Genomic DNA, 23084 nt, shown 5'->3' on the forward strand with positions numbered 1-23084 from the left:
CAAGAATAGTAGTATTAACAAAATCCTACTGAAGACCAGCCGTACTCTCCACTCGGACACATTCTTACCGGGCAGAAGTAAGAGTTCTCAGCGATGTAGCGGGCCACGGCATGATTGCTGGCAGAGGTAGCCATGACGAGCAGCAGGGCATCACGGGCCTGCTGACCCAGAGCTCCGTCTCGATGGATAAACGGCACCAGCAGAGAGAAGATCAGCAGGTTAGTGGGACCCTGCTGCACTGCCCCACACCTGAACAAGAGCTCCAGCACTGCAGGTTGCCTTGCCATGGACACACACACCTAAAGACACATACATACACAAAGATATATGTGAACTTGTACCTAAAACACACACAACTGTTTTGTTTAAAACACCATTTTATAACATCGATTTTTTAAAAATCTGCTTTTTATAATACATGTAAAAGTAACTGTTCTGATTGGCTGCCCTGTATAGTGCTTCATTCAGCAGAGCAGTCTGGGCTGAAAAGTGCATTACAAGAACATCAAGCCTTTTTTTTTTTAAATACTTTTTTTCAATTTAAATGTGTTTTTGATTTATATAAGCCATCTAAAACAACCCCACACAATTTGATTAAGCTTAGGGAAAAAAACCCCAACAACTGCACTTTACTGAACAAACGCCTAGAATGTTTTGTTCTTTTGGCATTTTACTAACCTTAAACTGCAGACACAGACACACATACACGCACACACACACACACACACCTGGTTAAGCAGCAGTACAAGGCTTGCCTCCAGGCTTGGGGGGCAGCCGAGCTGGGGGTCCACACAGGCTCCCAGCAGGCTGAGCAGCGGCTGAAGCACGGCGCTGTGCTGGAGCAAAGGCTGAGGGGATTGGCCGATCAGCATCTCAAACAGCTTCAGCAGCGCCATCTGACTCTCGGGGTCCAGACCTCGCCGCACATGCCACTGCACCAGCCGCTCCAGGATGTTTTCAGATGCCACTAACATCAGAATGGGGCCCATTGCTAAAGGAAAAATATTCAACATTTTAGAAATTAGCAGACTTCCTACAAAGTTTTACAGCGAAAAGAAAAAAAAAAAAAAATCTGCTTTCAATTAGGCTTATGCTGACAGTTTCTGTCAATAATGGATGACTAATGTCAGAAAACATTCAGTCTGTTGCTTTAGGATCCACAAAGAAATTATATTCATTTCACGATCAATTTTCTTTTAATATATAATGTTAGTCCACCATCTGAATCAGCCCTGATATGTTGTCTGGTGGCAGTGCAAAGCCCATCTTTATTTTCCTACCAGTTTTCATGCTGGTTGAACTGATACAGCCATGCAGCAACCTTACACATATGCAAGGCTAATAAAACATGAACAGGGGCTTAAAAGATTTACATTATGACCACATCAGTTCTTAAAAACCAAGTAAATGCTACAATGGCAGCAGCCTTCACATGGTTAAGCTATAGCTGTTTATTATGTTAACAAGAAGTGATTTATAGGCAGAAAAGGTGATTTGTTAAACCTATGGTAAAAACTACCAAACCACAGCAAAATCAAAAGTTACTAGTTTATCATAATGTTACCATTTAAACATGCCGAAAGGGATTACTGGTGAAAGCGCCACTAATATGGATTAAGAGGATCCAGTGGGCTCAGTATGTCACTGTAAGGAGAAGCCTGCATTAGGCAACTTGCTGAAAGAGAGTGCTAGTGGCATGAGAGAACCTGGTGGATCACTGTCGCCCCCTGCTGGTCTCTCCTCTGCCAGGAGACACAGCATCTGATCAGTGTGATTCCTCACTGCAGTCAGATCATCTGCTCCTCCGGACCCAGAGTCTCTCTGCTCCAACACCCATGACACCTATTTGTGAGTGAGTGCGAAAGAGAGATTAAAAGAGAGAAAAACAATATGCATATAAGTGCATATGAACATTGCACATGTTGATGCCAGTATACCAGTAGGAAACTCATTTACGCACACACACAGAAAAGCTTGGGGTCTGTGCACACATGGATGAAGGGTCAAGTGGTATGTTCTGTTTCAGTAATGTTTTTACCAACCAAGGGCAATTGCCCTTACCAACTCACTCTAGTCATTTCCTCATTATATTATTGTCTTAGTTCAAGTGAGGTTATTGTTATATAAACAATATGGAGAGGGTTCGAGCCCATCTAAATATAGACTTCAGCAGCAGAAATGAGTGCAATTCAACAATACTCAAAAAAACCGGACAGACAAAACTATTTAACAGTGTAAACCATAAATACCAAAATACTTCTATGTAGAAAATCTCAAAATCTTTGCTTTAATTGTAATTGTTCCTTATATAAAATCCATTTAAACTGATCAACATCAAGTTTACAAACCTCAATTCTCAAAAAAAAAAAAAAAAAAAAAAAAAAAACACCTGCAACATCATGGGAAATGCAAGTAAAAAGAGAAGGCAGTGATCTGTAAATCCACTCTGACCTATATTTAAACAAAAGCAGCAGAAACACAAGACACTGTTTTAACTCCAACATTAAAAGTTGGAACAGTAGCAATTTAAGGCTGGAAACACTGCAAAATGTTCAGAAAACATATTAAACATGTAATGTAGTCATGTTTGTGTATACAAGGAGCATCCAAGAAAGGCCTAGCACCTAGGTATGCAGACTGCTTCTACAGTTCTACATACTGCTTCTGGCAATCCAATGGACGAGTCTGGGTATGGCGGTTGCCAGGAGAACGGTACTTGTCTGACTGCATTGTCCCAAGTGTAAAGTTTGGTGGAGGGGGGATTATGGTGTGGGGTTGTTTTTCAAGAGTTGGGCTCAGCCCCTTAGTTCTAGTGAAAGGAACTCTTAACGCTTCAGCAGACCAAGATATTTTAGACAATTTCATGCTTTGTGGGAACAGAACCCTTCCTGTTCCAACATGACTGCACACCAGTGCACAAAGTAAGGTCCATAAAGTGTCCTGACCTCAACCTGATAGAACATCTTTGGGATGAATTAGAGTGGAGACTGTGAGCCAGGCCTTCTCGTCCAACATCAGTGTCTGACCTCACAAATGTGCTTCTGGAAGAACGGTCAAAAATTCCCATAAACACACTCCTAACCCTTGTGGAAAGCCTTCCTAGAAGAGTTGAAGCTGTTAAAGCTGCAAAGCGTGGGCAGGCATCAAATGGGATGTCAATCAAGTTCATATGCGCGTGAGGGCAGACAAGCGAATACCTTTGGACAATATAGTGTGTATTTAAAGTATCATCAAATGATTTAGGGAATCTAAAGAAATCTGGAGTCACACCTCCATGCCCATCACCTGAGATTTCACAGATTGTACTGCATTTGGCATGTTTCTGCAATGAATGTCACCACATGAGCTCAGGAATACTTTGACAAACAGTTGCCAAACACTATTTGTTGCTGCAGCCACAAATGCAAGTTAGGACTACTATGCATAGCAGAAGCCACACGCAGCCTTCTCTGGGCTCAAGCTCAGCTGAAATGGACATTCTGGATGAACACAATGTTTACTTGATTGGGCAAGTCCTTACAGCCTAGACATTTTAGAACTTTTTTTAATCAATATAAACCTTTTCGAATTATTTTATTAATCAAATAAATGGCTAAATATTTTTTAGCATGAATTAATTCAGCATGCTCTGAAGAGAGATGAATGAAAACAATGTGACATTCATCATGCTGAAATTGAAAGAAAGAAAAAAAAAAACAAAATGGGTTAAACCTTATGTTTAGTGCTTCTAAGAGAATAATAATAATAATAATAATAATAATAATAATAATACTCAAGTTACTGCACAAAAGTCTTACTTGTGCACAATGTGATTTTGGGGCATCTCCGTCCATACTAATCAAATGTGCATGTGTAATTCGATTTGTCTTAAGATTATGAAAAATAAAGCTTCCTAAATGGACAGGGACATAACATTAAAGATCTTTAATTGGTAAAGAACCTTTATCATGTGGCTTTTTTCAATGTCACTTTTTGACATTTTTTAAAGAACCATTAACTAAAAGGTTGTAATGCTAAAGTAACTAGTTAGCAAACTAAGAGCTATATGACACGTCTAAAACTGAAGCCCAAACTGACAATGCAATTATTTACAACATTTATGTTCCGTTACAGTCGAAAAAAAAATGTAAGGTACACTTACAAAGTACACTTAATCCCTAATCAAGCTAGGTTAGGTTTCACCATAGGAGGGTCACTAATGTAGCTGATGGACTATTTGGGAAATTACTCAGATACTTTATCCTGCATGAGTCCAAGTAGTATTATGTGACAGAAGCCCTGCTTTGGAACTATAACACTGTTCAACAAGACAGAAATGATATTGGGGCAATTTTCCTTCTGATTCAACCATCAGCCAAAATGCGGCTTACGAAAAAAAAAAGGTTTTGTTATTAGATTACTGTTATGCTGATTGAAATGGCACTACAATTATCATGCTAACACCGATGTAATGAAAATAGTTAAAAGCTGATATAAGAATCTCAGAGTGTCAACTTCTCACATGTAATACTGTAAATATTAAAAGCTGCCAGTGAAAAAAAAGTCTGCCCTGTACAATGTTACATTAAGTCTAGCAACCTGGTATTTAAGCTGCTAGCTCTAACTAATGAGAGATCTGTGCATTTTTTTATGCTAAAGATACTCCTTATTCACTCTGGGACAATCCAATTCTGATCAATTTACTAATATACTGTACAGAAACCGGCTGCAATTCGATCTCCAGCCTGCCCCCCCTACAAACATACACACATTTATCTGTAGCTGTTCAAATCTTGCGTGAGCAAGTATTGATTTTGCTTTCTACTGGCCGATCCTTTGCAAGCTATTTAGCAGTCAGCACAGCAGCCAGTGCATGTGACTGTGTGCGTGTGCACGTGTATGTTCTCACCTGTCTCCAATGATTCTCAAAAACCATCAAGCAGGTCTCAGGGTCAGCAGTACAAAGGCTGGAAGGGGCTGCGTTACGATCGGTCCTTTGGCCAGCACCCCTGGGTGTAATACGACTTAACCAACTCATCTTTAGCTTAGCTGGGGCCAAAGGTCACAACGTGGAGCTACCTAAGGAAAGAGGGAGGATGAGAGAAAGGAAAGAAGGGAAAGAAAGGAGGAGAAGGGGGAGAAGGAGGAGGAGGAGGAGGAGGAGGAGGAGGAGGAGGAGGAGGAGGAGAAGAGAGGGGAAAGAGGGGAAGGAAAACGAATGACAGAAGTAAAGAACCAAAGAGATAGAGTCTACAGGTGTGCTGGAGAGAAGGAGAGGCAAAAACATCAAAAGGACGGAATCCCACTGGTGTCCGCAGCAACGTTTGGGGTCGTAACGATAACAGGATAGTCAGTATGAGGGATTAAGGCTGGTCAGCAATGTCATCCGGTCTGTAGCCAGCACCACTCCATACCGTGACATGCACGCACGCCTGCCTACACACACACAGAGACAGAGAGACAGAGACAGAGACAGAGAGAGAGAGAGAGAGAGAGAGAGAGAGAGAGATGGATCAGTCAATATATTGCAAAAGGGAAAGAGAACAGAGAAGGGATGAAAACACACATATAAACACACACCCCATAATGTCCACCCTCTCTGCTGATCAAAGCCCTTTGGCTGCCTTCCATCCCTTCATCTTCCAAAGGTACTCTTGCTGCCCACTGGAAGATGACTGAAGGCCCAATTCTAACCTATTCAATCCTCCCTTTCAGCTCTCACTGAAAGACTCTCCACATATTCACTCATCTTTGTCCCTCCCTTAATGCCTTATATTAGATGCACAGGCGCTGTATGGTGAGTATTGTCAGTGTGCATGTCATATATACACATACATACAGTACTGTGCAAAAGTCTTAGGCACCCACTACTACTACTACTACTACTACTACTACTACTACTACTACTACTACTACTAGCAACAACAAAAAAAAGAAATCAGTTATAGAAAGTGAAATGTCTCGAGTGTTTACTGAAGATAATATTTAAAAGAAAACTAAACCATTTGCAGTCCTACTTTTGTATAAAAAACTCTCTCTGCTCAATACACTCAATTATTTTTAGAAATAAATAAAAATTGGACAAAAATAATTATAATAAAAGTAAACTGTGGTGAAATCCTGCCTTCTGCCCGATGACCGCTGGGATAGGCTCCAGCAAACCCCCCCGCCCCCCCCCCCCCCGTGACCCTGAGGGAGAAGCGGCTTAGAAACTGGATGGATGGATGGATGTGGTGAAATCTGGGAACCATAATCAAACTGAATCTTTCTGTGCTCAGATATACAGTCCTATGCAGAAGTTTGGGTACCCTTGGTCAAATAATGTGTTTTGATGATTTTCGAAGTGAAAATGAGTTAAGACAGAGAACACTCTTCTACACGTTTGCACAATTAACGTTTATTTACTGAACTTTACACATATGGGTTGGGGGTGTGTTCTCTGTATAGAACATGTTAACTTATTTTCACTTAGAAAATCTCTATACACTACTACTTAATGCTATACTTCTGTGTCACACAGTCACATCCTCAGAGGCACACTCACACTTTCACAAGCGTCGGCACAGATTTAATGAAATCGTTGCTTTACCAGTGGTGGTGCGCAAATGCAGCTTCACTGATTGCAAACTCTGAAATCTACTTTAGCCAGTCCCAGAATTCACTGTAATCTTATTTAATCCACATCACATCTTTGATTGTAGCTCCACAAAGGAAAAACTGACGTTTCAGCCTGATGAACGAAATCATAAAACAAGAGAGATCTGAAAGTAGGAGCAAAATCCGCAAGCAGTCTTGTAGCAGAGTTTGTTCTCATACCCACTTAAATGTTCTGAGAAGGAGAGCAGCTTTCCGAGCACTCCACCCTACCATTCCAAAAACTTCCTGGAACGTCACATGACAAGATGGCTCTATTCCCAAAAAGAACTCGCTCGCCTCAAGAAGGAGGGTAAAGAATTCCAGTGATATTATGCCATAAAGCCATAGCACCACACAGTGCTGGGCCAGGTGTCACCAAATACAAGTAAACCAATGCCATCTGGTATGATTTAATGCAGCTGACAACATCAAGGCAAATCATGTTTGGTAGATGAAACAGAATTATTCTGAAATGGGCTGTGCTTGTAGTTTGGGCCGTCTTGCACCCTATAATTGAAGCGAGGCACATCAAAATATGATGGAGCTATCCCGGAAGAAATGACTAAACTTCTGACTTCAACAGTGTGAAGTCACGAAGGGAGCAGCAAGAGGAGCAGAAAACACAGCAGACGACCAGCCTCAATTCCCACATGTGGTCACATTCCAAACTTTTATGTCTGAATGGATTAGTCTTAAATGAAAGGTAATGCAATTTAACCATAGGACATCTGTGATGTTTATGACATTTGCATGGCATGAAAATCTCAGTTTGATTTACAGAGATGGGAGTGGCTAGTCTTTTCATGCACTGGCATAAAAAGTTCCATGGAATGTGATCGGCTGCTCACAAATAGAAAATATGTACAAACATTTAACTGAATTTTGTTAACCATAACCATCTATGTAGCGAAAGCAATGTGTCATTACTGTCATTAAAGCTGTGAGAATACATTTATATCCGCTGTTCAGTTCTTCAGTAACTGATGGTATCTGTACTTCTCTCATTGCTCACCCTTTATATTACTTGCAGATTGTTTCTGTACTATCTGTTTTATATGAATATGTAGCACATCTTTTTCTATATTTGTGTTATTTAATTTAATTTTATATTGACTTATGCACCAATAGAAATTCCTTTTAAATCTCATACTTGAGCAGTAAAGATTCTGATTCTGAGATGGGATCAGAAATTTTAGCTTTCTCTTTGTTTCTTATTTTGCCAAAACAGCATGTTATTTTGCAAAGAAAACGAGTAATAAAATACAGAACTGCAGTTAACACCAGCTTCAATTCAAATGTTACACCTCCTAAATACACCAGGGGGCACTCATCATAAATTAGCAAGTGACCTAAAAACACACTGGATTTTTCACTGTTTACAAAATATGTACACTGGCATTTTCTGACTTATCTTTAATGTACTTTACCATAAAAGCATGAAAACTGTATGGTTACAACAATGAATCAACATTATCGATAACACAGATATTTAAAAAAATCTTAAGTAATGTTGTCATAGATTTGTTGTCATGATGATGCCTGTGCCCCAATTTACATCACTTGAATAAAACAGGGGAAATACGAACGGCAGAGACCACAGAACAGGGTTATACATGGCTAAAAAAATGTCAAGAAAAAAAAAACAACAAAAAAAAAAAAAAACATAGCAACGTTTCACTTCAACATCCAAAAAAGACAATTTCCTTTAAGATGTGCAACAACTGAGCTTTGACTATAATGGAACTGCCATGCATGAGGATCTAGAGAAACACATTTGCAGCAAAAAATGGAAAAAGCTCAGCACAGTGTTAACCAGCATAAAGGTGCAGTAAAATTTAAAAACAGAAATGTTATTTTCTGATTTTCAGCGAACACTGCTTTAGTTTAGCAGAATAAACATCTCTGCAATTAACTGCCTTTTTATCTAAACTGCACAGCTAAATGATACTTATTAGCTCCTAGTTGTTACAGCTGCTACAGACCTGCTCGTCCACAAGGACATGGATATTTTTTGAAAGCATATTTTCTTTCTCTGTGTGAAAGCTGAGCTTTTTGAAAATGCTATTCAGGGTTTAACAAAGTTAGTTTTCTGTGTTTCAATGTAGACAGACGTTTTTCGCTGACAACATATGCATGTTTGATGATGGTAAACATGCTTTCTGGCTCTACATGTGAGATAACCAGGCTGCTTCTGTGTGCTCCCTAACATCAAGTTACATTTCATTAGAGGAGAAGTAGTTAGAAACTACTAACTACAAAGTTTCTAAGAAGTGAGGAACTAAACTCCCTCCATAACAGTACCTAGACTACCAAGTAAGATGTCCTTATACATTGCTCCTTCACCATTTCTGCACTTTCCACACTGAGAAAAACAGCTTTTTGAGGGTAATGCAGAAGGCATTTTGTGATATTGTTGATCTTGATACAAGATGGTTTAAAAGTTGGGATGAATCAGAACATTTGAATACTTGAATAGCCAAGTTTAACCCTTGTGTGGTGTTGGGGTCTGTGGGACCCATTTTCAATTATTACCAAAAGAAAAACTGTGATTTATTAATAATTTAACCTCAGATTCCTTGGCCTTTACTCATTTTCTGTGAAGAAAATACATTTTGAGTGACTTCAACTTGTAGGAGGTTCTCTCTCTCTCTCTCTCTCTCTCTCTCTCTCTCTCTCTGTGTGTGTGTAGACAGGCTGCTGACTGGCTATAGCTGCTAAAGGAGGACTCACTGATGTGAAAAACAATATTGATTTTTCAAAAAAAAAAAAAATAAAAAAACAACATCACACAAGGGTTAAAAAAAGTACAGCTGCATACACATGCAGCATAGCTTTTGTAATGTCACTTTCTCTAATATTTAAGAAGCATGACATAGCAAAAAATAACCTCCATGATCCCTCAGAGGGCACTGTGAAACGTCTGCCACTGCAGTCCTATTCAGTGAGGATCACAACATCAAAAACAACAGAACCAACTCAAGCAGATCTTCACCACCACTTTAAGGCAACATGCATACCACTTCACATGAATCCCTTGAATTAGGAGAAGAAATACTCATGGCACATATAGCAAGGGTCTACTTACACATGACCACTACATCTGTGCCATCAGAAGGGGTTTCATGGTAGGATTTACATGCTTACATTTCTTAACAAAACGAGGGAGTTACAGACTGGTGGAGTTTAAGGAGAGCCTGGTAATGTCACTTACTCCAAACTACAGGTTATGGTAATGTGAATGAAATCATCTTTAGCTGCAGCCCTAATTCTGCTCTTATTATAAGCTACAGAGCGTGACTGGGCTGAAAGCGTGAGAACACAGACCGTGCTGAAAATCCAAGTCTAACTGGCTTACTGCATGACCTTATAAATATTATGTGACTTATCTAACTGCATTACAGAGCACACACACTCAGAGTGCTGGCTTTCAGAAAAGTCTACTACCTGAAGCCGATCATTCAGTTACCTCACACAAGGATGCATTCTTGCTCATTAGCATTATTCAATTAGCAAAGTAAACATTTTGCCTCATTCAGAATAACTTCAAAAAGCTTGTGGTATATTTGTAAAATCTCCATATTACGCAAAATCCTATAATTAAATAGAAAAATAAACTGCTGTTCTTCCATAAAAATTTTTGGAACATTTACTATCACTGAAATTTACATAGGATCACCTGAAGCAGATCATTCGGTTACCTCAGAGGGACGTATTCCTGTTTATTAGCATTATTCACTAACTGAGGTATAAAATCTCTGACAAACATCAGTAATTATTATATTCCTCATCTCCAGTTTTAAAATTACTCATGTCTGAATAGGACTAAATCAAACATTGATTACCTCATAAACCTCATATTCTTCAGAATGTGTGTCAGGCTCCAGTCCATGCGGGCCAAAACACTGCAGACTTCAGCACACTGCCTCATTCAAACATACCTTATTCAGCTAATCAGCTAATTAGCAATCATCATGAACTAAATTCAAAGCATTAGAGGAGGGTGAGCTCTAATCTCCCTAGCATGTTGGTCCAGATGTTCCCCACACTAACATGCCTGCTTTAGAAGGAAGAGCAGGAGGAAAAAAAAATGTTAGAAAAATGTTAGAAACAACTGCAATTACAGATAAGCAAGGCCATGTTGCAACAAATGACACAAAGATCAGATCTTTCAGACCTTCTGAATTTACAAAACCCCACGCTGACAAGGGCAAGCAGAGCAAAGGGAAACAACAGAAGTTCTTCTGAGTTATATTTAACTCTCTAATTAAAGAATGCACATCACTTGGTGTGGGAAGGCTGAATATAGTCAGTTTATTCATTTTACTACTTCACTACTGAACTCACTGAATAACTAGCTCCCCAAAATTCAAAACACTTTCATTTGAGATTCCCAGACTTTCAAACATTCTTTGAATCTCAGCTATACATGTAGAGGTATACAGTATACAGCACTATTACACACGCACAGTAACAATCCTGGACACTGAATTAACGTCACTGCAATTTAGTCAAACAGGCTGCAGTTTAATCTGAGATTTCTTAGGCAAACAGAGCAGCTCTTCTTTCACAAACTCCTACTAGCCATCACATTCTGATCATGTTACAGTCCTCTGGGTGGAGCTTGTAAACAATCACAACAGCCACAGCGCAGCAGAAAGATACAGAGCCTTTAAGGTAATATGGGGATTGTTTTTAAGGTCAGGCTGCAAATGAATATATCGAGACCACAAATAAATATATTGAGGCCACAAAGGCATAAGAAACTTAACTTGTGGCCTCAATATATTAATTCATGGCCACACTTAAAAAAATCATCACCATGCCACCTTTATAGAAGAAGACCCAGAAAGGTAACTTTTTATCTCCCAAAAGGGTGAAAATTCACATCCCACCCAGATAGAGAAAGAGAAAAATGTCTCATGAACGCACGTATGTATGCAGTCATTTCATTTCATTTCACTTCATTTGTACAAAATTAAAAAAAAGTGTAAAAGCATCACGCACATAACCTAAACAGTTCAGCAGACTCCTAATGAGCTAACAGGCGAATTCTGTAGTTTCAATGACAATGAAGTTTGAAGTTTGAATGACAATACATCCACCGCATACTAAGTTAAAAGGTTACCTGGACGTATGTTTTAAGCTTTCTTAGTCCAGTTTGTGTGTAAACTTGAATTATATATGTACAGAACCCAGTGAAGAAAAAACACTCCACCATCACTAATTTCCCTGCTAGCAGAAAAGAGCTCTCACATCACAAGTGTTTTATAATAAACAAAATCTGCTAATAAAGGTTACCACATTAAGCCCTGTTATATAATAACACACATGGCATGTACAGGATGATTACATGATACAGCGTAGTATATGCCATTTTATTGCTGGTACAGTACAAGTACTTGTACTGTATGTTCCATGCTGTTTTTATGTTGGAGCAGCTTTTGGTAAAGGTTTCAGTGTTCCAAAGCTCTCAACTCAAGTACTAAATGCCATGAACATAAATAGTTTCCAAGAACAATACTTATCGACACTGATTTGTCAAAGCATTCCCGTACCTGCACACAACAAGGCATCAGTTTTTAATGGAATGCTGTCTGATGGACGATCACAGGTGTTCAGTTCTGGTGTCGGGCCTTGCTTTTTATACACTTAAGATTTTTCTGGATTTCCTGAATCTTTTGATAATAATTTGCACTATACAGGGTGAAATATCTAAAATCCTTTTGAACATTTAACAAAACTGCCTGTCTCAACTTATACGGAATGTCACAGGTATCAATTTCAGAACGACTGTATATTTACAAAAAAAAAAAAAAAAAAAAAAAAACCACGTTAAGAAAGTTGTTAACATAAATCTTTAAATATATCTCAGTGCTGCTTTTGTTAAAATACAAGTCAAATTGGACTTACATAAAATTTCTTTCTGTTTTGTATGTGCATGTCTTATATTGCCACAACTATTTTGGAATTATGATTGTTCATCATACCTGAACATAACAGCAAAAATACACAACAGAAACAGACATCCAGCCAGTAGTGTCAGCATATCACCTGGCCACAAGACCAAAGCGGAACAAAGTGCTCTAGTGTTCTGTATTAAATGCACAGTCATACTCAATAAAGTGCTATTTCCTTGAACACATCATACTTTGATCTTTGAACCCACGGCACTTGAATTTCTGTTTCGAGTTCTACCTGCATATGACTGAGCTCAACAACAGCAGTAAATAAGGGAAGCAGCTGAACAGGCTTTCCAGACGGCGTTTCTCTGAATTTGCTGTTAAAACAAAACAGATTTGGGGTCTAAACCACAGAGGAATTTTTAGTAGTTACAATAACACTTCCAATAACATTTCTAACAAGTCTAATCTATAGGTTTAGCCTGTCATCTGACTACAGAATTAAAAATGAGACAGCAGACATATCTGCCAAGACATTTGGTAAAGTTGTCAGGTGAGAACATTTGGCAGAGATTTTCCATTGTTCTGCCCTGCTCTCCAACTAACTACTCCTAATGATAGATACTGCCAGTTCCCACTATCTATCAAAAATAAAATTATAATCCTTTCTTTGGGGGTGGGTGGGTTGTGGGGGGCAGTTACCAAATAAAACTAATTCCATCTCCCTGCCTTTTTCCGAGTAAACGACCTCCCATCTGTCTGGCTGGACACTGATGGACGACTGACTGTCGAGCTCTCCTGCTACCCGCTTCAGACCAGCTGCCCACGCCCCAGCTACCGCCACTTGCCTTGGAGTAGCTACCCACCCATTGAAGTTACTATTACTACTACTATTAATATTAGTAGCATAATAATTTTGTAGGTAGTTTGCCCAGAGAATAGGTCTCCCCTTGTGAGCCTTGGTTCCTCCCAAGGTTTCATCCTCAGCTCTGAGGGAGTTTTTCCTTGCCACTATCACTTCTGGCTTGCTCACATGGGGGTTTTTACATTCATGTCAAAACTTTGTCTTTATTGGAATCCTGTGAAGCTGCTTTGTGACATCAGTTGTAAAAAGCGCTATACAAATAAATTTGATTTGACTCCCCAGATTCAACACTGTCGATTCCACCTGCTAATCACATCTCCCTCTATCATGTGACGCCACCAAGCTGGATGGTGTAGGCTAGAAAGTGCTTGCTCTGAGACACAGAAAGCCAGCTACAGCTGTAACTATGTTATTGTGAACACAGACAGTAAAATATTGTTGCCAACAAATCGGTTGTTACCAATCAGTCATCATGATGTCTGTGCTCCTCATTTACATCACTTGAATGAAAGAAAAAAATAAAGATGGCGGAGAGTACAGTATAGGGTTGCATCTATAACTGAGTTCACCTTTGACTGCAGTGTGACTGTATGAGGACCAAGAGAAAGGCATTCACAGCAGTTACTCAGACAAGACAGGGCTCCTTATCTCTTTCAAGAAAGGGAGACCTATAACACTGAAACTAAAAGCCTCAGTAGTGTTTTAAAAACATATTTAAAACTGACTAAGATCTGACAAAAATAGCATAAAGCATAGTTGGTAGCTTCTGGCTTTAATAAAACAAAAACTGGAGTGTTCAGCTTGTTCTGTCTACAACTCCAATTCCAATGAAGTTGGGACGTTGTATAAAACAAATAAAAACAGAATATGATTATTTGCAAATCCTTTTCAACCTATATTCAATTGAATACACTACAAAGACAAGATATTTAATGTTCAAATGGATAGACTTTGTTTTCTGCAAATATTCACTCATTTTGAATTTGATGCCTGCAACACATTCCAAAGAAGTTGGGACAGGGGCAACAAAAAACACTTGTTTAGAACATTCCACGGGTGAACAGGTTAATTGGAAACAGGTGAGTGTCGTGATTGGGTATAAAGGAAGCATCCCTGAAAGGCTCAGTCATTCACAAGCAAGGATGGGGCAAAAACCAACATTGAATACCTGTGACCTTCAAGCCCTCAGGCGGCACTGCACTGAAAACCGACATCATTCTGTAACGGATATAACCACATGGGCTCAGGAACACTTCAGAAAACCATTGTCAGTGTATTAACACCACCCAGAAACGCCGCCGGCTTCTCTGGGCCCGAGCTCATCTGAGATGGACTGACGCAAAGTGGAAAAGTTTCCTGTGGTCTGACAAGTCCACATTTCAAATTGTTTTTGGAAATCATGGATGTCGTGTCCTCCGGGCCAAAGAGGAAAAGGCCTGTCTGGACTGCTATCAGCGCAAAGTTCAAAAGCCAGCATCTCTGATGGTACAGGGGGTGTGTTAGTGCCCATGTCATGGGTACTTGCACATCTGTGAAGGCACCAATAATGGTGAAAGGTACATACAGGTTTTGGAGCAACATATCTGTTTTTATGTTTTACACAACGTCCCAACTTCATTGGAATTGGAGTTGTAATATGTGTGCATGAAGCACCACAACGAGGGGGAATTTTTCTCCACCTGTGGCTTTAACAGCAAGCTGATTGGCTTATTTTACTGAAGGGCTGGACCTGTATGTTCCTTTATAACATCTTTGCAAAAGCTCAGCATGGTGAGTAAACTGTAGCCAAAACTTAAACAGGTCTGCCCTGTTTTGCTTAAGCAAAATGAATATCATTTTAGGTCAGTGAACACAAAACTTCTGGGGAATGCTTTTCAGGGCAAAAAAAAAAAAAAAAAAAAAAAAAAACACACATGGACAGAGAGTTTTGAAAACAATGACATCACGTGCATGTCTGTTGGTGTTTGGTGAGTGGTGAATATGCCTTATGGACCTGTATGTGTGACATGGCTGATAACTGGGCTGCTTCTATGTGCTTGCCAATACCAGGTTTGATCATATGAAGCTACCAACCACACAAACGATTTATCTTTTTACATTATTACTAGAAGAGAAATTATTTGTGCAGTAATGCAAAGTTCTTGTAGAATAAAACGACCTCCATAATAAGTTCTATGACAGTCCAAGCATTATGTTTTATTTGTTCAAGTGAAGCTTCTTTACTGTTAACTTTTACAATGAGTAAAATACCACTGCTGAGGGCAATGCAGGCATCTTGTAGCATTGTTCCTTAATAACTGCATTTTAATTTGTTGAACGGAACCTCTCTCTAGGACATGAAATATCCATCTATTGATAGACTACTAGCCTATAGCATAATTCTTCTTTCCTTGATCAACAGATTAATGGAAGCCCTAATGAACAGATTAACTAGTGCAACATCATTTAGCTCAACACACTTGGAATAAAGGAGGTGATATTCTACCCACCCAGAGAGAGCAAGTCCAATTACGCTGTCCTGAGTCTGCTGTCCACAGTTCAATAACAGCAGTCTTAGATGTTTACTGCATATCACTAGGCCTATCATTTACTCAAAATGATTTGAAATAATTACACATTTTTTGCCATGGTCACAATTATTTGAGCTGACAGCAATTATTTTCCTATGGTCATTAGTTTTCAATCACATTATGCTGCAGCAAGCACAATGTGAATGCTGGATGCACGGAGTTGAGGCACATAAATGTAAATAACAGAAAAGAAGTAAATGCATTTATTAAGACACATTATGGTAGCTAGAGTGTCCAGCGTGTTTAGAAGGCGGCAAAAGATTAAATTTTTTAGTTAGCTACATTGCTACTTCTGACGTTTTTAGCATGTATGCTAACAGAATGAAAAGAAATGCTCAAGTAAAAAATGCAGCTTTGACAGGCTCTACATTTGTTTAAATGTAACTGCAGATGTTAGTGTAGTGTAACACTGTGACAGTTAAACCAATGTTAACTACTAACTAAACACTGCTACAAAGCAACATGGCTAATCAGCCAATCTGGACACTTTAAGCTTGTACTTTCATAGCTGCGATGAACCAAAAAGACAATCGCAATTATTTAAACGGCAATTCACTGTCAACTAAAATTTCATGATCGTGACAGACCTATAAAATAAAAAAAAAACCAAACAAACAAACAAAAAAAAAAAAAAACAGAACAGAAATTCTTCTACTGTTCTGTTCTCATTAGACTGATCATTAAGGGCAACCAATGCCTTGTTTGTGGCCGTATCAACTTTCCCTTGATTACAGGGCTACTGGAGACCAGGTTATCAACTTATGCTTGGCCCACAACACAGGATTTTGAAAATCCTAATCGATGTTGTTCGACCCCACACTTTTAGATTGAAACAAACATGGTGGATGGGAGCGAGGCTACTGGTGTGCTGGTGTTGTGTGCTTTCTACACAGAAAAAGCTTTCAGCTCATTAAGTGGAGCCCTCGTTGGTTGATCTGATTTGATCTGATTGGCCGAGTTTTTTTGGCATGATGTCAACATCATGTTTCCCACCAAGGAATCAGTGCCCACCCCATACTACAGGATACTGAGCCGTGAATTGAACATGTACGACTCCGAATTGGGGTAGCCTCAACTGGAATTTGAGTAGACTGAAGGAGTAATGATTTGATTAAAGACACCCCATACCACAGGATAATCATCAAATCAGGATAATCAAGGATAATCAAACATTCTGATATCGGGAGACTTCTTGCAATTGTTTGGAGGAGAAAACTGGCCTCAAAATAAGCCCAGTCAACCTGTAGTGTGGGCCAGGCATTAGATAATAATGTAACGACTTTCAGTAACGCTCAGTGAGACCCTCATATACTATACGTCCAAAAGTATCCAGACATCCCTTCTAAATAGTGAATTTGGCTACTTTAAGCTGCATCCATTGCTGACACAGGTGTTAAATTGTAGACACATAGCTTATTTAATCTCCAAAAAAAGCCATTGCCAAAAGAATAAAAGTAACATGCACTTTTAACACTTACACATTCAACACACATATATGTGTCATTTACATTATTAAAAAAAACAAAACAAAACAACACACACTTTACTCCAGGTATGACAAAATATATTAAAACATAACACAAAAACTGCGCTGATGTAAGTGTGGAGTAAGATTTCATATGTGATGCAGAAATGGTGCAAACATTCTTACCTGTAGCACTGTGTAGCTTACAAAGCTAAAGCATCATAGTTCTTAAGACAGAGAGAGATCCACCACAGAAGGTCCTGAAGACAGCGTGGATTTCTAGGTTTGACTCTCAAAGCATAGTTTTCCCACCTTCTACTCTTCCCGTTCACAGCCTGGAAAGAAGAGAACAATATGACTGTTTTCTAGAAGCAACAAAAAGAGTCTTCATTCTGCATGATTCTAGGAATTTAACAAGCAGTTGTTGGTCTTCTCATACTGAATGAGAGAGGCAGCTTTTGTTCAAATCAGCAGTAAGCCTGTTGTGCTCATGTGCCTCCCAAAGATCTTCTTGTGGAAAGTCTGTACACCTCTACTGGTGACTTGACATCATTCAGCAAGCCATTCTATCAAATAGTGTCTTGTAAATGGTGGTAGAACATGTTCCTTTAGTAGTGCTCTGGGTTTTCTTCTATGTTGATGCAATCTGAATGGAGAAAATACCTAAACATTAAAAGTTACCCTTGCTGCAACTCCTAGACCAGAGGTTAGTAACGTTACCACATACAAAAGCTACTAAACGTGAAGAATATCCAATTCCTGAAAATAAACAAAACAGTTATTTTTGTTACTTTTCTATTCGGCTATTTACAAACTTTATGAACAAAGTGATACATTTATTTATTAGAAAAATAACAATGACCAGCAGAAATATATCCTCATATGAGGTAACTGGTATCTTCTTCAGATAGCCAACACTACAGGTCTGCACACCCATGGATTCCTGCTGGACCTGTCATCATATCGTGCAGTGTGGGACTAATTTTCAGTGTTGTGCGTGGGAGCGGGTGGTAAACAAGCCCACGGCAGGTAAGGAAAAAATCCCACAAACTAACGACCATTCTGTGGTTTAATTTCTGCTGTTTACTGGTAATAAATGGCATATGGTGAAGGTACTTCACAGTGAGTCAGTGCGTAATATATTTGTGAATTTGAGAAAAATTATTCAGATTTTCTGCAGGGAATCAAAAAACAGTCCTGCACAGATCTCTAGCCAACACTCCAAACAAGGACACTTTACAGTATGGTAAGCTATAACAATATATTGTGGATACGCATGAATGCAGCAAAGGAAGTTGATGGGTTAGCCACTGGTTAGCCACTCTAGTGTGAACACACCCACACCATTACTTTCTGTCATAGCATTCTCTCCAAACAATTTAAATAAAAATAAAAAAATAAAACAAATATAGCCTAAGGGTTGAGAGCTGGTAGTAGACAACCCTCAAACTTTTGAGGATGCAACACATTTATGCTGAGTGCCACAAAATAACAGAAAAGAAATCCAATATTATATGACAATTAGAACAAAATCTCAAATCTCCATGTGTCATTTTTCAGTTTTTTTATATGATTTGAAAGTACCTGTTACTCTTTACATTGTGTGTGTAATATATATATATATATATATATATATAGAAAATGAATGGACCAAAAGATAAGGCCTAAAATGACTTGGAAATAATTCTGGTTCAATTGACTCAGTAAAGTGTGTTTTTTCTTTTCCTGTTAAATTCCCATTTTGGAGATACGAGATTTGGAGAAACAGTGATATGAACAAACAATAAATCATAACGTCAAAACTCAGCGAAGGAGTCTTCTGAGGATGTAAAAGAATCTACTAGTGTCATCATAGATCATCAGCAGCATGATGTCAAACTTTTGTTTACGTTTGAGATGTAAACATCAAGGCTGCACTGCTGTCAAAGACTTCTTTTTCCATCTGCTGTGCTGTTAAAACGAGATCAGGAAATCCTAGGTATGCACCGATCATTTTAAATTGGTTAATTCCAATTTCTTTACTGCCAAATTAGCTAATGGCTGAGGTTTGAGAGACAATTTTACAAGCCTTTTTTTTCCTCTCACCACATGATAGTGTAAAAAACAACAACAAAAAAAAAACACTAGTAGTATGCATTTTCTTTAGGCAAAATTCACAATATAAACAATATCTAAATACATAAATTATTTGTTGCATAATGGGCCAAACTTACAAATCTTAAATCAACTCTCTATTAAAATAAAATTAATAATATTAAGTGCTACATTGAAAGTAAGAGGTGACTGGCTGTTTAGCAATGAGTCAAGTATAATTATGCTGCGATAAGTCGTTACAAATCAAGCTGCAGCATTTACATACAGTGAACAGCCCTGTGTACCTCAACACAAATGTGCCAAAATAAATCAGTCAAATAATAATAATAATAATAATAATAATAATAATAATAACAACAACAACAATAATAACAACAATTCTAATAATGATAAACATTACCATTATCATCAATCAACAGTGATTTTGATGGAAACCTTGCCTATAAATGATTCACCGGCCTTGAAATAACTAACAGTAGATTTCTTATTTGCTCAAGTGTTTATGGCAATAAGACACTGATCTGTGAAAGCATCAATGTTAAAAAGAATATTTTACCACTGGCTATTGCTTGGCAGCTTTTTTCCCTGACAAACCTAAGCAGCTTAAATAAATACAGATAGGCTGATTGTACTATGAACAGAGTCATTATTAATGTTTCAGTAGCCTGCAGAGTCCGCTGTCTGTAGTGACTTCAGTTACAAACGGCAGAACACTTGGCTCCTTCATTTACAAACAGTGATTCCTTTATTGAACCGAACAACCGCAAACCCACAAAAAGACAACATCTGTGCCTCATAATTCAAACTGCTTCATTTGCATACTCTTTCATCAAATGGCTACAAAACAAATGGCTAGCTCACAGTACAATGTGTGTTGTCAAAGTAATACATCCATTTCATTGCTGATAGATGCATTACAGTTTAGGTAAATTAAGTATTTTTCAGAGAATTCTGTTTTGTGGAAAGGTGAAATCTCTCAAGAAGACAAATTTTGCTCTTTTTCAATAAAACAGTTCCTTCTGGACCAGGGTGCCCAATCCTGGTCCTGAAGATCTACTCACCCCAAAGAGCTCAGATACAGCACAACTGGCTTTGTTATTTAGATGCCTTTATCCAGGCAATAAAGGTCTAAAAGGTCTTCATTACCTAGCTCAGGTATGCAATATTAGGGCTGGAACTAAACTCTGCAGGGTGGTAGACCTCCAGGCATCATACAATCATGAGCACAAACCAAGCATGCCATGCCACAGCAATGTGTAATGCAGAAATCTTGTAATTTGATTTATATGCAGCTTTTTTTCACCACTCTTGCCACTTAGATAATGGTAATTTCAACTAGTTATGTCAGCATCAAGATAATGGTGAATAATGGTGAATAATGGTGAATAATGTTTCGGAACGACCGAAAGCAGCTGACTTGCCGAGAGTATCTGGGGGAAACCATTGCAGAACCAGCGCTGCAGACTGATGTTCTCCCTGAACGATGAAAAATACTTTAACTTGCTGAACAATGCAGAAGTTCAATTTTTTTAAAAAGTAAATGATCACAAATGCTTATTTTTGCTTGCTCTGCTTGACTTTTATTGCTGTGCTTAACACAGTGTTAACTTTAGGGGAAAGTTGTCACCTTAATTTTAGACTAGGAGCTCATAAATCAGATGAGAATGGGTAAAGTAAAATGCATATTAGCAGCTTAACAGATTGCGTGTGAACCTTTTTTTCAGGGTTCATTTTGTATAAAATAATAGTTTTAATCCTTTGTGTGTTGGAAATAAAGCAAACTCCTTACAAGTAGCCTGTTCTTCATACACACATTTCCACATGTCAGTTCAGGAAAACAGCTTCTACGGATTCAGAGCCATCCTTTCACACTGAGGTCATCCACCTTTACAGTGGGAAGTGAATGTAAGCCAACCAGTGAACGCGAGTATTCAGATATGATACGCACAGTGCAGTGAAACTTATGATCTATGAAGGCTCTGAAGCACTGTCCCGAATGCAATACCTACCTAAGGATCCTTTTCAGTTAAAATGCTACCCAACAAGAGAGCCTCCACTCTGCTGATCCACATACTCCTTGAATCTAACATTTGTTGAAAGAATAGGTGGTCAGAACTCACTTTGTCATACTGGTCAGAGTGAATCTTCTTTCAACTTATCCATAAGTTCTGCTCAGCACTGCATGAAGTATAGTGATCTGACGGGTGCTGAATAATTCAGGATAAAGTGTCTTGGCACTCCTTGCAGTAATGTAGAGAGAAATGGCGCACCTGCAGAAAGTGCTCTGACTGTCTTCCAAAAACAAACAGATTTGTTTGGTTGGAAGTTAATTTTGTGGATCACAGTTGTAGGAAACACAGAGCTGCTAGAATGATGCACTCAGGGCATTAATTTTGGGGGCACTACAATCTCCCACAACACCACATATACTGAACGTGCATTAAAAGCATTGTGATCCTCTCAGCACAAAGCAACAGAAAGAGTAACCTTCGCTAACATTAATGATGGCTAGTGAGCCACTGAACACAAGGCTTATCAGACTCTCGACTCTGGCAAAGACAGCTGTAAAAATGGCAGCTATGTATTACTAGAAGGGGAGTTTGAGAACTGCTGTCTGTTTTTGTAAAGTAACGTATTTTATACAGTAATAATATAAATTGTAAGGTGGTTACTATGTTATATCAGGTCATTGTTATTGCGCTATGTAGTTGCTATAGTATTCCAGGTGGTTATCATGCCATTGGTTGACGGTTGTAAAGTGCTTGGTAGGTCACTGCTATGGTATTGATAGCTGGTTGCAAAGGTATTAATAAGCGGCTGCCAATGTATCCAAAGTGGTTGCCAGGGTCTTACTTGGTAGGTGCTACAGGGTTTCAGGTGGTTACCATGGTAGCCCAGGAGGTTATCAAGGTGTTGCCATGGTATCTAAGGTTGTTGCTAGAGTGCTCCAAAGTGGTTCATATGTTTTTTCAGGTGCTTGTTAGGGTGTTGCTTTCTGGTTGATTGTGATGTTCCAAGAAGTTGCATTCGTACAAGAATTCATTACATGGTTGCAATGGCATTCCAGGTGGTTGGAAAGGAGTTGCCATGGTATCTCTGGTGGTTGCTAGGGTGGTTTGTTATGGTTTAGTGGTTCTAGCTTGAAAGTTGTAAAGGTAAAAGTATTTTTCACATTTAGTAAGTTTAAACAAAGAATAGTAAGCTGGGTTTGTAAAGTCAACTTAATCAAAGAAAAAGATGCTAACATGTTAACTGCACTTAATGGTAATTGTTGTAGGTTACCGCATTCACTGACCAAGAAATTAATGTTTAGTCTGATCATGCTTTATACTTTTTCTTGGTCTGTGTCCACTGCATTTTTTAAAAACACAGTCTACTGATCTAAATAAGTCCATTTTGCTTTGTTCAAGTACATGTTTGTTTGTTTATGTGACTGGTGATGCATGTTGATGAGAAAGTGTCCAAAGTTGTTTACTCATTAATGATTTTTCCTGCTATTTAGTAAACTGCATAGTGTCCCACTGTGCAGCACAATACTGATGAAGGAGAAGGGTTCCTAAGTGTTAAATTTTAAC

At 38.7% G+C, this 23084-nt stretch overlaps 1 protein-coding gene across 2 annotated transcripts in view; it reads right to left on the reverse strand.

The window, feature by feature from the left end:
- Nucleotides 1-23084, reverse strand: part of fam160a2 (family with sequence similarity 160 member A2) — a 58382-nt gene that overhangs the window by 21299 nt on the left and 13999 nt on the right. For both annotated transcript variants that reach the window (XM_017706553.2, XM_037539280.1), the window contains exons 2-6: nucleotides 17602-17750; nucleotides 4889-5415; nucleotides 1707-1842; nucleotides 729-991; nucleotides 69-299 (exon numbers count right to left, since the gene is read on the reverse strand). In XM_017706553.2, coding sequence (XP_017562042.1) covers nucleotides 69-299; nucleotides 729-991; nucleotides 1707-1842; nucleotides 4889-5017 — 759 coding nt within the window. In that variant the 5' untranslated portion in view covers nucleotides 5018-5415; nucleotides 17602-17750. The remainder of the gene's footprint in view (nucleotides 1-68; nucleotides 300-728; nucleotides 992-1706; nucleotides 1843-4888; nucleotides 5416-17601; nucleotides 17751-23084) is intronic.

This window comes from Pygocentrus nattereri, chromosome 6 (assembly GCF_015220715.1).
Source record: "Pygocentrus nattereri isolate fPygNat1 chromosome 6, fPygNat1.pri, whole genome shotgun sequence".
NCBI classification, from domain to species: domain Eukaryota; kingdom Metazoa; phylum Chordata; class Actinopteri; order Characiformes; family Serrasalmidae; genus Pygocentrus; species Pygocentrus nattereri.